At 38.5% G+C, this 15,379-nt stretch overlaps 1 protein-coding gene and 1 long non-coding RNA gene across 11 annotated transcripts in view; one reads left to right on the top strand and one right to left on the bottom strand.

Annotated features, from left to right (window-relative positions):
- SYNJ1 (synaptojanin 1) overlaps nucleotides 1-15,379 on the top strand; it is a 49,945-nt gene that overhangs the window by 12,441 nt on the left and 22,125 nt on the right. For 6 of the 10 annotated variants that reach the window (XM_053936754.1, XM_053936753.1, XM_053936750.1 and 3 more), the window contains exons 6-16: nucleotides 155-238; nucleotides 775-836; nucleotides 1,119-1,215; nucleotides 2,474-2,643; nucleotides 4,377-4,458; nucleotides 5,740-5,892; nucleotides 8,868-9,033; nucleotides 10,258-10,281; nucleotides 13,363-13,554; nucleotides 14,066-14,150; nucleotides 15,170-15,310. In XM_053936754.1, coding sequence (XP_053792729.1) covers nucleotides 155-238; nucleotides 775-836; nucleotides 1,119-1,215; nucleotides 2,474-2,643; nucleotides 4,377-4,458; nucleotides 5,740-5,892; nucleotides 8,868-9,033; nucleotides 10,258-10,281; nucleotides 13,363-13,554; nucleotides 14,066-14,150; nucleotides 15,170-15,310 — 1,256 coding nt within the window. Of the gene's footprint in view, nucleotides 1-154; nucleotides 239-774; nucleotides 837-1,118; nucleotides 1,216-2,473; nucleotides 2,644-4,376; nucleotides 4,459-5,739; nucleotides 5,893-8,867; nucleotides 9,034-10,257; nucleotides 10,282-13,362; nucleotides 13,555-14,065; nucleotides 14,151-15,169; nucleotides 15,311-15,379 lie in introns of those variants that run through there. The other 4 variants (XM_053936748.1, XM_053936757.1, XM_053936749.1 and 1 more) reach the window with 3 other exon arrangements.
- Nucleotides 5,795-15,379, bottom strand: part of LOC128784837 (uncharacterized) — a 32,760-nt gene continuing 23,175 nt past the window's right edge. The window contains exons 3-4 of the long non-coding RNA XR_008429640.1: nucleotides 6,444-6,582; nucleotides 5,795-5,874 (exon numbers count right to left, since the gene is read on the bottom strand). This is a non-coding gene — a long non-coding RNA (uncharacterized LOC128784837). The remainder of the gene's footprint in view (nucleotides 5,875-6,443; nucleotides 6,583-15,379) is intronic.

Raw genomic sequence — 15,379 nt, 5'->3', positions numbered from 1 at the left:
TGGGTTCAGAGTCTCAGAAACAATATTTTAGCTTGTAGTGTGGAATATGTAATATGTAAATATATTTTATTTGCTCCATGTTTAGTTAAGGCTAAGAATTCTAAAATCTTACACTGTGGTAATTATTAATACTATGCTTTACTTTCCTTAACAGGTGATATATTTGGATGACTCTGTGTCATCTTTCATACAGATTCGAGGATCTGTTCCCTTATTTTGGGAACAGCCAGGACTGCAGGTAAGCAGGAGATAAATTTAATTATACAGATAATTCTTATTCATACTAGCCTTTGGGCTCTTCTTCACAGTTGCCTGTGAGGATGAGGCTTTGGGAGCATGTTGGTGCAATTGTGACTCACCAAACCTGCTTCTCTCAAATCTAAAAGTTGCTTTGCGCACCACTTGAACGTCAATTCCTTTTTCCATGTCTCCTCTTTGAAGTTCTTTTTCCTCTTTTAAATGGCTCATCTGAGGGCATCCAAAGAGGCTGTTTTCTTCTTTTCTTCTGAATTGTTCTTGAGGAGAAGTCTTTTCAAGAAGTCAATAAGGATCAAGAGTTACTGTAATAGAATTTCATCACAATTTTCTTGAAAGAGGGACTGATTCAGCTCCTACTACTGTGACACATTTTTTACAGGAAAGGTTAAAAAAAGTTTGTGCCTTACAGGGACTCTAGGTTCTTTAGACATACCAGCATTTTGCAGTAGAACTGCTGAAACATTCACGTGTGTTTGACTCAAAACAAGACAATTTAATGTACTCTTGGTGTTGTAGGTGGGATCCCATCGTGTCAGGATGTCACGGGGTTTCGAGGCGAATGCACCAGCTTTCGACAGGTAAAAAACATATAAAGTTTTTGCTAATGCACTAAAAACCTCTGGTAAGGTCTGCTGCATCACAGAGATGGGATATGTTATTCCAAATGGGAGGTTTTGTAAAAATGTGGAATTCAGCAAAGCTGGGAACTTCCTGGGGATTACTTATGCCTTTCAATGCTTTGTTGGAAAGTGTGAATAAAATTGATATTGAATACTTCGCAACTTCTCAGTGTTGCAGGTGTTGGCTGTTAATTTTTTGTGTGCCAGAAAATGACTGTGGAATTTTTCTTCTGTTAACAGGCATTTCCAAACTCTTAAAAATTTATATGGCAAGCAAATTATTGTAAATTTACTTGGGGCAAAAGAAGGGGAGCACATGCTCAGCAAAGCCTTCCAGGTGAGTATGACAGCTCTTTCACTGTGCATATTCTTGGAATTTGATTGTTTGCCATGAAGCTTTTACATAGCCTTTGGAAACCAAACCCCCAGGTATGCTGTGCTCTGGGAGCTAAAATTGGATTTTATCCTAACAGCACTGCTTAAGATGCATGGTGTGAAATGAATTGTTAAAAGCTCTCTACATAATTCCTGTTTGTTTCTGTTCAGATTGGTTACTGTACTGGAAAATTATAACAGCAATGTGACAATGTTGAGGGATTTTAATTTTTATTTTCATATTTCATGCTTACTAGTGCCTTATTGAAACCATAAGTCTTTTTTACACTATAAAATTGATAGATAAATACATTATACTTTATGATATTTAATGCTGTGATGTTTCTTTTAAAGATATTTCTTTTGAAATTAATAGATATATCCCTTAATGTTTCTTTTTAAAAATACAATTTATCAATTTAAATATGGAGCTTCCTCATGATTAGCAGGAAATGTTTGTTCAGAAGATGATAACTGTAAGTGGCTGCTCTCATTAATTCCCACTGACTAGTTTAAAAGAAAACCTCATGTTGCAGTTCATAAATGCTGACCATTTGAGGAGTTCTGTCTGAAGCCAGAGAACATGTCAGTAGCCATCTGTTGTTTCCCTCTCCCTTTTCCCTCTGTATTGTAGTGATTGAATAGCTTGGGGCATTCACTGGGACATTTGCTGTATCCGGCTCGTGGTGGGAGACGGGAGCGTTCCCCGATGTGCATCAATACCCAGGGCTTTTCCAATAGACATTGTGTGGGCACTTAAGGATTTTTCAGGGAGTATTAGGGAAAGTTTTGCTCGAGCCACTCTCCACAGCAACCTAAATAATTTGGGTGGGTTTTTTGCCAGCAGTAGTTGGTGAAGTGTTTACTCAATCCCCTTTGCTGACCGGCATGTCAGTGGCTGTTGGTAGAAAGGTATTTCACTGAAACAACCTTTTCCAAGTGAAAACATTTGAATGGCAGAAGAGGCCATGGGTTGCCTTGGTGACCCCTAGGGTAGTAAGGGAAAAACCTGACTTTGTGACAAGGAAAACAAAAATACATGTGAAATATTAATCAGTTCTGAGTGATTTGTTTCAAGTGTAATAAAAGTTGTTTCATTTTACCTAAAAGAAAGCTAATAAAACAACTTTTAAAATATTTGTAATCTCCTGTTTAGCTCCTACTTCTGTATGTTCAGGTACTGGTATATTTATACTTTTTTTTTCTGTTTATGATACCAGAGCCATTTGAAAGCATCTGAACATTCAGCTGATATCAAAATGGTGAACTTCGACTATCATCAGATGGTTAAAGGTGGAAAGGCAGAAAAACTACACAGTGTGCTTAAACCTCAAGTCCAGAAATTCTTAGAGTGTGGATTTTTTTATTTTGATGGAAAGGAAGTGAAAAGGTTTGTGCGTATAACTTTCCTCAGATTAAATTGTGGTGCTGTGATGTGTTTCACCCCTCAGCAAGAAGATAAGAGAAAGGATGTTGCCTCTGTTATTGTGGTTTTAGTATATCCTGGAAAATCCTTAACAGCTGAAATATGAGTCACCTACTTTACTCTAGTAAAATCTTCTCTCATTCTGTGTATGTTCTAAAAATCTCTAAAGAAGATCTCTGTGAGACATTGAAGGGGCAAGAATTAATTTCAAGCCTTTGACCTCAGGATTTTGTGAAAATGGTCGATAGTCCTTTTTCTAGTGGGCAGCCACATGGAATTAATGTCTGTTTTCCCATCCTCCTGTGTAACAGGCTGCGTGTTTCCGTCAGTGATGGAACATAACCATTTTCTGTGTGTTGTAAATGTTCGTGTTTAGGACAGTGTTTTTGTCTGTGCCTGGATCCCCCATTTGAGAAAGTCCATTCTCTCAAAGCAGAATTGAGATGCATGTTTCCTGTTCTGCTCTGTACTTACTCCTGATTCCTGGAGCAAAGGCTATGCTTATCTCAGCAGAAAAAGAGAAGCAGAGATAGAAGCAGGCAACATTCCTTCTCCCTTCCACAACCTTACTCCTTTTAACTGATGCAGAGCAAAGTGCTGAGTGCGGTTCTCCCTGAGAAAGAGCTGCTGAATGATGAGGGGATGAGCTCCAAAAAGCTTTAAAAGTGGCATATTTTTTTTTTTTGTTGAAGGATTCAAATAATGCCATCATAAATCAAAATTCAACAGACTGAAAACAAAAAAAGTTGTGGCATGTGACAGCTCAAAGACTGGTGTTAATAAAAGGTAGTTATAATGCTTGTGAGTTCATGGACCATCTCCTTTGGGAAATATCAGGCTTTTTGCTTTGTATTTCAAATCAAATGCAGAGATAGTAATGCCAAAAGGAAAAAAAAAAATCTCGAAGAAAGTTTTTCAGAACTTGCTGCAGTTTGTGGTTAGGTCTCAAAGTAAAGGTGCTGAAACCATACTGACTTTGGTGGACAAAGTGTGTAGTGGGAATGACAAAAGGAATGGATAAGTATGTGTCCTTGGGAGAGCTATTAGAATTTTGTACTCCTAGCTGAGCAAGCAGCACATGGATGTGGCTTAATATGATCCTTTTGAGAGCTTTCTAGCAGGAGTTACTGGGCTTTTCCCAAAGGAAGCGGGGCAGTTCTGAGTGCTTGTGGGCCTCAAACATCTCTTGAGCTAAAGGGGAAAGGCTTGTTTTCATTTTTATGAGCAAGTAGTGAGGCATAGGAATTGGCTTTAGTTATATCATAAATAGTTACTTTTTGTTAAATAAAATTCAAGAACTGTCTCAGTACTTTTTTTTTTTTTTTTCATTTTTGTTGTAACTACGAGTTATTTCTCTCTGAGGTTTTTTGGAAGTGTGTTAGTTGAATTGTTTGAAAAAAACCCTCAATCTTGCATGGCACTTAACCAAGCAAGCAAGGAGGGCTGGGAGAAACCGAAGCAGAAGGATTAATGTTATTTGCAGAAAATGCCTGGGCTGTGCTCAGTGAGCATGTGGAGCAAGCTCACCCTCTGTTGCTGACACGTTTATAAATGTCCTTGTGGGGCAGGAACGTGGCACTGACAATGCCCTGATTTACTGCTCTGGTTCAGATCTCCCTGTCCCTGCCTCTGTGGAGGAGATGTGTGTTAAGTGAGTTGTTTCAGCTGTTTTCCCTCTCCTGTTGTCCTTGGCACAGATCCCAGAGCGGCACTGTCAGGACCAACTGCTTGGACTGTCTGGACAGAACAAACAGTGTGCAGGCCTTCTTTGGCTTGGAGGTAGGAAACCCATGTCCAGCTGCTGCTTCTGGGGCACTTGGGCTGTAAAAGCAGCGTCATCTTCCCTGGGAAGGGTGAATGGACTTTTCGCAGGTGTGTTTCTAGTGTGAGCTGTTTCTTGTTCTGACTTCCAGAGGGAAAACCTTCAGCATGTTTGAAAATGAAAAAATAATGGATGCTGCAAGGTCAAACCTAGGAAAATCTTTATCCTTCTGTTTTCTGAATTTTATTGAGTTAAAATTCTCCTCTTAAGAGGAATTTCTGTGACAACTTACAAGGCATTTAAAAATGTTAAAATTAAATTTTTTTTTTTTTAATTTAAAAATTTAAAACAAGGTTTTAAAAGAGACCTATCTGATTCTGGACTATGTAGTGCTTGGCTGCTGCATTTACACAAGTTTTCTATGGCATAAGACCCTCTTTTTACATTCTTGATGTGTAGAGTACTTACATGTCAAACGCAGCTATCTAGCTCTGTTTTTCCTTTCATATCCTTTTAAGAACTGCATAAATACAACTTTTTTTTCTAAACCAGCTGTGCCAGATTTTTCAGCAATGAGAATTAAATTATGATTTCAGCTAAAGTATGAGAGCTAAAAGCATAAAACGAATTAATAAGAAGGGAAATGGTTAATCCTGAAGAACCACTTACTTAATTTTAAAATTCTATTAAATGAGATATATGAAGTCTTATTTACAATAGATACTTAAAATAACAGGTACTGAACTCTAGATGACCCCCTAAAATTACAAGAGCAAGCACCCAATTTCTAAAACTTCTTGTATATTTCTTCTTCATTTTATTATGCAAGTTTCCTTTTGTATCTTTTGTTGATTCCTGCCCAACCTCCAGCATTTTGCCTTTGCCATTCTGTGTCTATTATTTGAGGCTCCTTCTTCTTGTTGTCAAGACACCCTAAGGTTTTAAAGAATTTGAAAAGCTCTTGAAAATAGCTTTTGTGTTTAGTTTGGTGAACTTCAAGATAAAAACATCCACAAATCAGCTGCATAATTTTTTTTTCCTGTATTACTACCTATCTTCAAAGGAAAATGCAGTGTTGGTGCTAAATTACATGTATGATGCAGCCTTTCAAGCATGTTATGCTGACAGTTTGCTCAGAATGATACATATAAACCCAAGATTTGTGGGCTTTTGTGCATATATGCTGAAAAGTACGATGTGCCTTTTGAGAAATATATTTGAAGTGGGGGTTTTTTTTGTTTGTTTCTGGATTGGTTTGTTGGGGTTTTTTTTGCTAACGTTGTCTTCACCTGTTGCAGATGCTGACAAAACAGCTGGAGGTGTTAGGATTAGCTGAGAAGCCTCAGTTAGTTACTCGCTTTCAGGAAGTTTTCCGATCCATGTGGTCTGTGAATGGTGATTCTGTCAGTAAAATTTATGCTGGAACTGGAGCCCTTGAAGGAAAAGCAAAGGTAAAGTACATCTTCTCAAATGCTTTAGCAGTGTTCAGTATGGGTTTTAATAAATTCTGCTATTAATATAGCAATGATGAAATTTTCTCTTTAAAAAGCGTGCTCTTTGTAATCCTAAAAATCCCAAACAAAACCCAACCAGCCAAAAAAATTAACTTGAAATGGTTGGTTCTGTTGATAACCAGGTCCTGTTCTTCTACATCCCTTCCTAGCCATGCTCCTGCCTCCCACATAACACTATTCTGTATGAACAGATACGTCTGAAATCTTATATTTCTTTGGAACATAGTTCAGAAAAATGTATATTCAAATTAGCTTTAGTTTCTTTGAATATTTTTACTTTTGTTTCTATACCTCTCCTGCTATTATTTCAGTTCCATTCACTATATCTCCTTTTCAAGTGTGTTTGATGGGATGTTGTTCATGTTTTTAATGTTTTATAGTGTTAATACTAATCTTCTTGTAGCCTGGTGGGTTTTGTTTGCATGTTTGTTCAGCTTTTTCTTTTTAGTTTTGTAGTCACTGAAAAAAAACCAAAATTTTGTTTCTACCTTGCTTATTAACGCTGTAAGAACAGTTCCATGCTCCATGACAGTGTAATGTTTCTCTTCAACTTGTTTTGTCTGCCTTTTTTTTTTCTCACAATGTTGCTTTTTTGTTTCCCGAATCCTGTCCCTTGCCAGGTGATACCTGTCAAGACAAATGTTGACCTGTAGCAATTTTTGCCCTTAGTTCCTTCAAGAATGTCTTTTCACACTATTCTTTCTGCTAAAGAATGTGCTGCTTCTCATTCCATGTTAGAGCCTACGTACCCATAGCCAGCTGTTTTGGATTTTCCATCATGTGTTCATTCACACAGTGCCAGGGTCCTTCTCTGCTCATGTAGGAGGTGTCACAGTAAAATACGTAAAAACAAAAGAATCAAATCAACTTGTTGCTTATTCTGCCCCTTGACTGGTGCACACAAGACTTCTTCATTTGGGAATTTCTTGTATTTTACTATAGAATGGAATTTGGTTCAAGATATTTACTTTTATTTTCTTACAAAAATGTCACTTAGACTGCCAGGAAAACTGCAGTAAGTATTTTATGGGGTGTCTCCCCTTGTCTTGACTTTGCCATTTTACCTTCTTTGTTAATTTTCCTAAATTAATAAATATCTACTTAATCTAGTTCATTTGACTATTTTTTTTAACTTTAAAAAATGCATTTAATGTATACATTTCCATTTTTAATGTTTAAAACACAGAGTAGATGTCCTGGTTTGTTAAACCACGACAGTACATTTACTCTGCTGTCTTTGGCATAATGCTGGATCCTTGCCCTGGGACAACTCTTAATTAGTACCACATCTCATAAATCAAATCAACCATCTCTGACACGAGACCAGTCTATTCAAAGAGGATCTTTAATGCTTGCAAAACCATACAATACTTGCTCTTGTTTCAGTTAAACCTGACTCAGTATGTTTTTGAGTACTCTGAGTATATATTTTAAAATGTAGTTTTTAAGTTGCGTTCTCATTTTTCAAATGAAAAGTTTGATGCCTGAAATTGTTCCATTTCCTACTTGTCAGTTTGATTCTTCAAAGACCAAGAATACTTAGAAGTAAGAATATAGAAACATAAGAGAAAATTATTTTAACCTTAAGTGTGTTAATATACCTTTCTATACTGAAAACCAGTTCTTTTTAAAGTATTGTAATACTCGTTACGTCTAACTCCTTACCTGCTCTTTCTTTTGCTTTCTCGGGGTTCCTTTCAATTAATTGCCTGATATGTGAATGGTGAGTGTGGTTTTTTGGATCACCAGTTGTGCGTTGTCTGCTAGGAAGGGAGTGCATCCTATCAAAAACCTATTGCAACAGAGTGCTCCCTACAGCTCATCCCCATTGTCTGCCAAAGCCACTTAGCCTTGCCAAAAGAGTAGCTTCTGTCTTGCTGTCTAGTACAATTCACAGAACTAAATCCCAGGGTAGTTTTGTTAAGCTTTTGCCTTCTTTCCACATGCATTTAAGAGGCTTTCATGGACAATGCAAGCTGTAAACTTGGGAGTATTTTTTTATAACAACACAATCCCTTGCAGCATCCCTGATGGATCACAGTCTGTATTTCATGTACCTGCAGCAGTGTGTGTTCACACACCTCTCACAGGCAAAGCACATGCAACAACAGGTGTTTTTGTGTGCCCAAGTCAACACTGCCAGGTTTGGAATCGAGTAGAAGACTGCATTATGTGTTAGCTACATTATCCTTCAGGTGTGTGTGTCCCTCAGGTACATCTGCATCAGTAGCACATTTTTCTGGAGACCCTTGTTTAGCCCAGGTGGTTGGACACTGTTCCTCTGGACTGTGGTTCAGTCAGGCCAGAGTGTGCAGAGACAGTGTCTGGGTGTGTCTGTAGCCATGTATTAGTGTCTGTGTTCCTTCTGGGATGCTGCATGAGACTTGCATGTTATTTCAACAAGTTAAGGGCAGTCTTAAGTCAAAGCTCTCTCTGTTTTTAACATGGATATTCCAGAATGTGAATTTTGAACTCCTAAGTGCATAAACATATACATTCACGTGTCATGGCATTTGGACTTGAATGCTTGCTCATTTCTCACTATTTGGGGAAAAGCCCAAAATCCCTGTCATGGTCTAAACATGGCCCTATATCAAGTTAATTTTTAAAGACCTAGGGTTTAGGAAAAAAAAAAAAATTCCCCTCCCTGCAGTATTTAATTTTATTTTGTTTAATTTAAATCTGCTTGTTAGATATGCCTTGTAGGTATTACTGTGTTTTTTAGCATCTGGGGGTGGGGGGAAAGCACATATAGCACAGTAGGCTCAGACAACTTGATTTAACACTTAAAGAAGGAAATTGCCTTAGCCCTTAAAATCATTAACACAGTTTACATGTATCTACTGAATATTGCCAATGTATTGTGAGCAGTGTCCGACATAAAATATTCTATACGTGTTCCTCCCTAACAGGCTGGAAAGCTGAAGGATGGTGCTCGTTCTGTGACCAGAACGATCCAAAATAACTTTTTTGATAGCTCCAAGCAGGAGGCCATTGATGTTTTGTTATTGGGAAATACCCTAAATAGTGATTTAGCAGATAAAGCACGGGCTCTCTTAACCACCAGCAGTTTACGCGGTATGTGTCTTTCAGGATTTTAATCTCTGATAACTATTTGGTGTAAGAAAGCTGTATCAAGTTTGTTTTCAAAGCACTGTTGGAAAGTGTAAATGCTACTTTATGTTCTCTTGGCTTATTAAAAAATGGAAGTTACTTCTGCTTTGCTAATAGTGCCAAACTAACATGCTGCAGAAATTGCTTTACCTGGTTGGGATTTTTTGGGTGAAGCTCTACATCAAAACCAGAGAGATTTCAATAAGAAACTCTGCTTGTGCAGAGCACCCATGTGAGTCTCGGGGGTTTTGTACCAGAAATGCGGTTCCCCTCATGAGAACGGGGTGCTGAACCAGCATCCTGTATCCTCAAAGAGGTGTAGCCTCTGTGGTCCCCAGAACTGCAGTCAATCCCATCTTCTGCAAGTCTGGTGGGCAGGAAAATAGTGGGTCAGTCATAGGGTTGTGGTCAGTCCTCTCCTGGGACATCAGAATTACAGGAGCTCATATTTGGGCAAAGAAGGAACTTAAATTTGAGTCTTCTTTCCAAGATCCCAGGTAATAATGTTCTGGGTTACTGCAATTTTTAGGGAAACATTCTTAAATTTTCATTTTCAATTTTTTTTCCTTCTCCCAGACACATCTTAACCTAGAATGAGGAAAAATACGTCAAAGCTCCAGTGCAAATTTCTGGCTCAAGAAGAAAATAGTTGCCCAGTTGTAGTCTTCATGTCGAGGGTCCACATCTTCATCTGATGTGGAGGTCGAGGGAGTGTTTTTGTCCCATTTGTTTAGCACAAGGTTTCATGTTGTTGTGTTTTTTTCTTATATCTGAAACCTGGTAAATCAGCCTCACCTCAAAATTAGTTAAAATTTGTTTTCATTTCCTCTCACTTTTTCTGGGAATGCGAGCTGTCGTTTACATATTTGCAGCTCCTGACAGCTGAGGAGCATTAATCCCTCTTCCCTGCAATCTCTCTGCATTCTGTGCTAGATGGCAAGTTAACCAGTGGGGTACTTCAACATGTGTGAATCCATTATTAATAAAGGAGGAAAAGAGAATTTGCTAATCCTGTTGTGAAGCTTGGTAGATTTTGCAGCACAAAACATATGCTTTAACTGATGCAAATGGTTATGTGTAATAAATTGTATATTAACAGCATGTTTTCTGACACATTGCTGTAAAATCCTAAAAGGCAATAACTTATTTGACTAATCTTTTCTTGTTTCCCTCTTACTGCATCCGTAGTTTCAGAGCAATCATTACAATCAGGTATAGTATAGTACAGTAAAATAAACTGCAAATGCCTGACCAGCTGTTATTGTTCTCTGGCTTTTCTTGTGTCTGTTTGTGTCATATTTGGCTATGGGCTCACATTTTCCTGGTGGTGTTCGCGTCTGCCATTCCTGTGCCCTAAAACATCCTTTAATCCAATAAAAGTGAGAATATAAGAGGTGAAAAATGTTGCAGTTGAGCTTGGGTGCGAGTTAGGAAATGAGGTAACCAATTCACAGGGGTTTATTTTTGCACATGCTCTGGCTGCAAAGGAATTTTCCTTTTTATCTGATTTGGAAGCTTCTGTATTTTTGCTTTGTTTAGGATAAGAGGTGAAATTCTTCAGTACCATTTGTAATTTCTTCTTATTTGCTGCTAGAAGGTTCCACATGCTTGTGGTCATGCAGGAAACTTGTCAGCTGTACAGCACTTAATGTTTTTGTTCCCAGAAACCATTATTTAAAATAAAATATCCCTAATGCTCTTCTATTCAGATTTTACTGTGTGTTGAGCAAATTTAAACGGCCTTTTCATTTGCCAATTTTGCTTTTCCTATATGTATTTTACTCTACCTACTTAACTCTTAGTGAGTATCTAAAGAATGAAATCTGAGTCACAAGTAATGTATGTCTGATATTAAGTGATTCACTGGCATTTTGTCAGTGTAACCAAGTGCTTATGGGAATGACTGGTCACACTCACTGATGGTATCACCTTCTATCTTATAACTCTGGAAGGAAGAGCCAACTATTTTTTATATATTTATCAATTGCTTTTGGTATTATTATTTATGTCTCATTTTTGTTATTTATTAGAATGCCTATTTTTGTAAGAGTTATAAATCAACTATTTTTTTGGCATTTCAGGGTTTCAGCTGGGTACAAATTGCATATATTGAAATATTCCTACAGAAATTTGGATGTTTCAGTAAAACAGTTCCATCAAGTTCCAACAGTTCCATGCAGTTGCACAGAATATTCCAAACAGAATTTTAAATTAACGCTGCCTTTGTAGAACTGATTTCCAAATTTCTGCTTGCCTAGTAAGAGCAGCAGTCAAAGTGTTTTTTCTGCAAATAAGAGAAAATGTAACTGATTAGATTTCTGATGTTGTAGAGAGAGGCACAATTTTGCTGAAAAGACAAATAACTAGATAATCATGTAGGAAAAAAAATCATGTAGGAAAATCATAGTCTCAGGTGCTCTGAAAAGCACTTGGCTCACTCAGTATTTTGGAAAGCAGTAGGAATTTTTAATTACTCAAATTTATAAAAAAGAATCATTCTACAATTTAGAAAGACTGCTAGTTTAAATATATAATTTTTTTGTTTGTAATAAGCTTGTTGTCAATTCACTTCTAAAGTTAGAGTCTAACCTGGTAAGGCTTTTCACATTAGGATCTCATAACAACATCAGGAGTTAAATAGGCAATAATGAAATTTTGTACTTTTTCTTAAAAGCTGCTCAGTAGCAGCTGAATGATTTGGAGTAACTAAAATGAAGCTGAAATCCAGTAAATTTTCAGAAGAAAAAGATGGAACCCCAGACAAGGAACGTGCAAACTCTGCTCTTAAACTCACTCAGAGTGCTGCAGAGGCTCATCCCTGCAGTCCTGCACAGCTGCCTGCGATGCTGGCTTGGGCTCCTGGGGTTCAGCCAACACTTTGGATGATTTGGGTTCTTGGATGTGTTGTGTCTGCAGCATTCCTGAGATTGTTTCCCTTCAGTTGCTGGGTGCTCTGTGGACCCTCTGTGGCCTTTTGGGCACATGCTGGACTTCCTGGCTGGGGTCACCTGGAGTGTGGGTCAGGAGCAGACCCCATATTTGGCTCTTGCCTGGAGGGCTCAGGTATCCTGTTGGCTCCTTGCTGTTTTCTAGATTTCATTTCCCTGGATTTTGATGAAGAGAGTATGATCCCAAGCATGATCTGCTTGGAGCACCCCAAGGAGACACCAACCAGTTCATTGTCTTTTCTATGTGGTTGGCCCATTTATGGATGTGGGATTTGTTCAGCAGGGAAAGCATTTGCAGCCAACAAACACAATATATTTTCTTCTCTTGCTTCCAGTTTTTTTCAAGCCCAATAGGGATAGAGAATACCTGATTTTTGTTTTAACCAGGTAGCCAGGAATAACTGAAAAGACAGCAGCAGCTCACTAATCATCTTACTTGGGGAATTTAAATTTAAGTGTTCCCAGTAACTGACTATTTTTCAAGACAGCAACAAGTGAAGGAAGAATTCCACCTAATATTGTTTATATTGTTCTTTTGGAGTCTGATAACCATGAGAACATTCAAAATAGGCAAAATAATATAATTTATGTAAAGTACTTGAGCATTGAATCAGCTTTTTTTTTTCTGTGTTTCTCACAATGTCCTTTACCATATGGGTCATTCCTCTCTCTTCATCTGGCAGATAAAAACAAGGCACAGGGAAAGGCTGATGGGACAGAGAAATTAGTTTAATTTTTTTGAATCCTAGCCTACTGTCCTCACTAAAGCAGATCTTTAGGAATTCAACTGATATAAAAATAATTCAGATTTGTGGCTTAAATAGACATACTCTGATACGATGAAATAATGTACCTTCTCTATTTTAGTGCTTGTAGTGTATCAGCAACACTTCCAGAAATTAATATATCTGCATATATGTTCTGTGATAGAGATTGGATTTCATTAATTTAATCTGTGAAAATCAGGCAGATACCCTTGTTGATATGTACAAAAAATGATGGTTTCCCTAGAAAGTCATGGATGAGATGAAAGAACAACAGATATTTATAAAACATGGGACTTGCTTCCTTCATGTATTATTTCTCTCTATATAATTCTGAACAAATTGCTGCTGTTTTTCAGTCAGTGTCTTACCCACACAAGTAATGTGTGTGGGTAAGACACTGACTGAAAAAGGGTACTTTTCTAAGTCACCTTTTCTAAGGGTCCTTTCCCCTGGGAAAGCTGCATTCCTTGTGCTTTCGCAGTTTAACTTTGTCTGTGCACGTACCTTGGAAAGATCTCACTGCCGAGTTTTCTGAAACATCTGCTACAAAAGTAATGTCTTTCCAAATGTTTTTGCAGCATCTGTAAAAGTACTGAAGAGCATGTGTGAGAACTTCTATAAGTATGCAAAACCAAAAAAAATCCGAGTCTGCATTGGGACATGGAACGTCAATGGGGGAAAGCAGTTTCGAAGTATTGCCTTCAGAAATCAAACCCTCACTGACTGGCTGTTGGATGCACCAAAGTTAGCTGGAATCCATGAATTCCAAGGTAGGATTTGTGGTCTGTCATTATTTTTTCTTGAAAACTCTGATTTTTCTATGTAGATCACAGACATTGAAACAGGTGTCACAGAAGCACTGAACTGTGTAGGGATCGTAAAGATCCAGTTCCACCCCCTGCCAGAGAAACACCTTTCAAAATCTGGATTTATTTAAAAGCTTCTTTGAGGCAACTAGAATTTTACAGAATCCCCCACTGGTTTGTGTTGGAAGGGACCTGAAGTTCATCCAGTTCCACTATCCATGGGCAGGGATGCCTTCCACTATCCCAGGCTGCTCCAAGCCCTGTTAAACCTGGCCTTGGACACTTCCAGGGATGGGGCAGCCACAGCTGCTCTGGGCACCCTGGCTCAGGGCCTCAGCACTCTCACAGGGAGGAATTTCTTTCCAAGTACAGATTTTTTTTTTCTTAAAATGAATATATATATATATATTGTATGAGGTCTTGATTCTTAAGTTAATTAGGAACAATAAATAACTTTTTCCCTATTTACCTCAAGATCGCAAAAACAAACCTGTGGACATATTTGCCATTGGATTTGAAGAAATGGTGGAGTTAAATGCAGGAAACATTGTGAACGCCAGGTGGGTGATCCAATCCACACAGTACTTGTTTGGCTGATAATCACCTTTTTCAAGTCATGTGTTACTTAAAACTCTGGTTTCTCCAGTGCTTGCAGTGTTTTTCAGTTCCCGTGTCTTGTATTGCTGGGAACAGCAAATCCTGTGAAAATCTTTCCAAAAGCATGTGTTGTTGGTATGCTGTTATGTATCAGGTTGTGATCTGTATAAAGGAAGGCTTCCTTCCATACTGTTAGTTTTCACTGCCATTCCATGTATTGCATGGATATATTACTGTGGAGTTGGGATTTTTCACTCCTAGCAGACTGGGTTATGGAAATACGTTTTTCCCAATGGTGGGTGATACCAGGGATAAATGTGTGTGTAGTCCTAGGACCATATTCCCTTTGTCCATTTTTTTTCTCTGCCTGCTTTGCCTATTTCCTGGTGTTAGGGAAGGTTTAACTTACTGGGAAGAGCACATAAAACGTATAATACTGTAGCCTTTGTGCAGATTTTTGTCTTTTGGGTACCAAGTATCAGCTTGTCATCCCCTGATTTCACCCTCGGTGTAGTCAATGTTGTTTCCAGGCCTGATATTTCTCATTCCCACCTGGTGCTGGCTCTGAAAACTGTAGTCTGTTAGGTCTCTAAGGATGTTTCTTCTTGATCTAAGACTGTGCACACCTGTTTTCCAATATTGACTGAGTTCTAGGCTAGGAAGTAACTCTCTAAAACAATTACTAGGTTTTCCTCCTTTAGGCTTGTAAATACAGCAAAGATAGCCATGGCTCTCATGTCTGTGGTGTTGGGAAAAGTGAGGCAGCATTTGTAGAGGCTGAATTTGAAACAATGATGGCATGGCAGTCTAGAGCCTGGGTCTCTGCTGGGAGGCATTTGAGCACCATTCCCAACTTGGCTTTGGTTTACTGCCTCAAGGTTTACTTCAGGTTCTTGGATGCAGCTTAGTCAGCTCAATCACCAGCTAGAAACCTGCTCAGTTTGGTTTATTTCCAACCTGGTGTTTTTAATCTCACTGGCAGCACCACAAATCAGAAGCTCTGGGCTGCTGAGCTCCAGAAGACCATCTCCAGAGATTACAAGTACGTGCTGCTGGCTTCAGAGCAACTGGTGGGTGTCTGCCTCTTCGTGTTCATCAGGCCTCAGCATGCTCCCTTTATCAGGTCAGTGAGGATGGCTGGCTCCAGCTGGGGTCACCTTCAGCTTGCCTTGTGTTGGAAGATAACACCCAG

This window comes from Vidua chalybeata, chromosome 2 (assembly GCF_026979565.1).
Source record: "Vidua chalybeata isolate OUT-0048 chromosome 2, bVidCha1 merged haplotype, whole genome shotgun sequence".
NCBI classification, from domain to species: Eukaryota; Metazoa; Chordata; class Aves; order Passeriformes; family Viduidae; genus Vidua; species Vidua chalybeata.
This window is presented reverse-complemented; position numbering and strand designations above follow the sequence as displayed.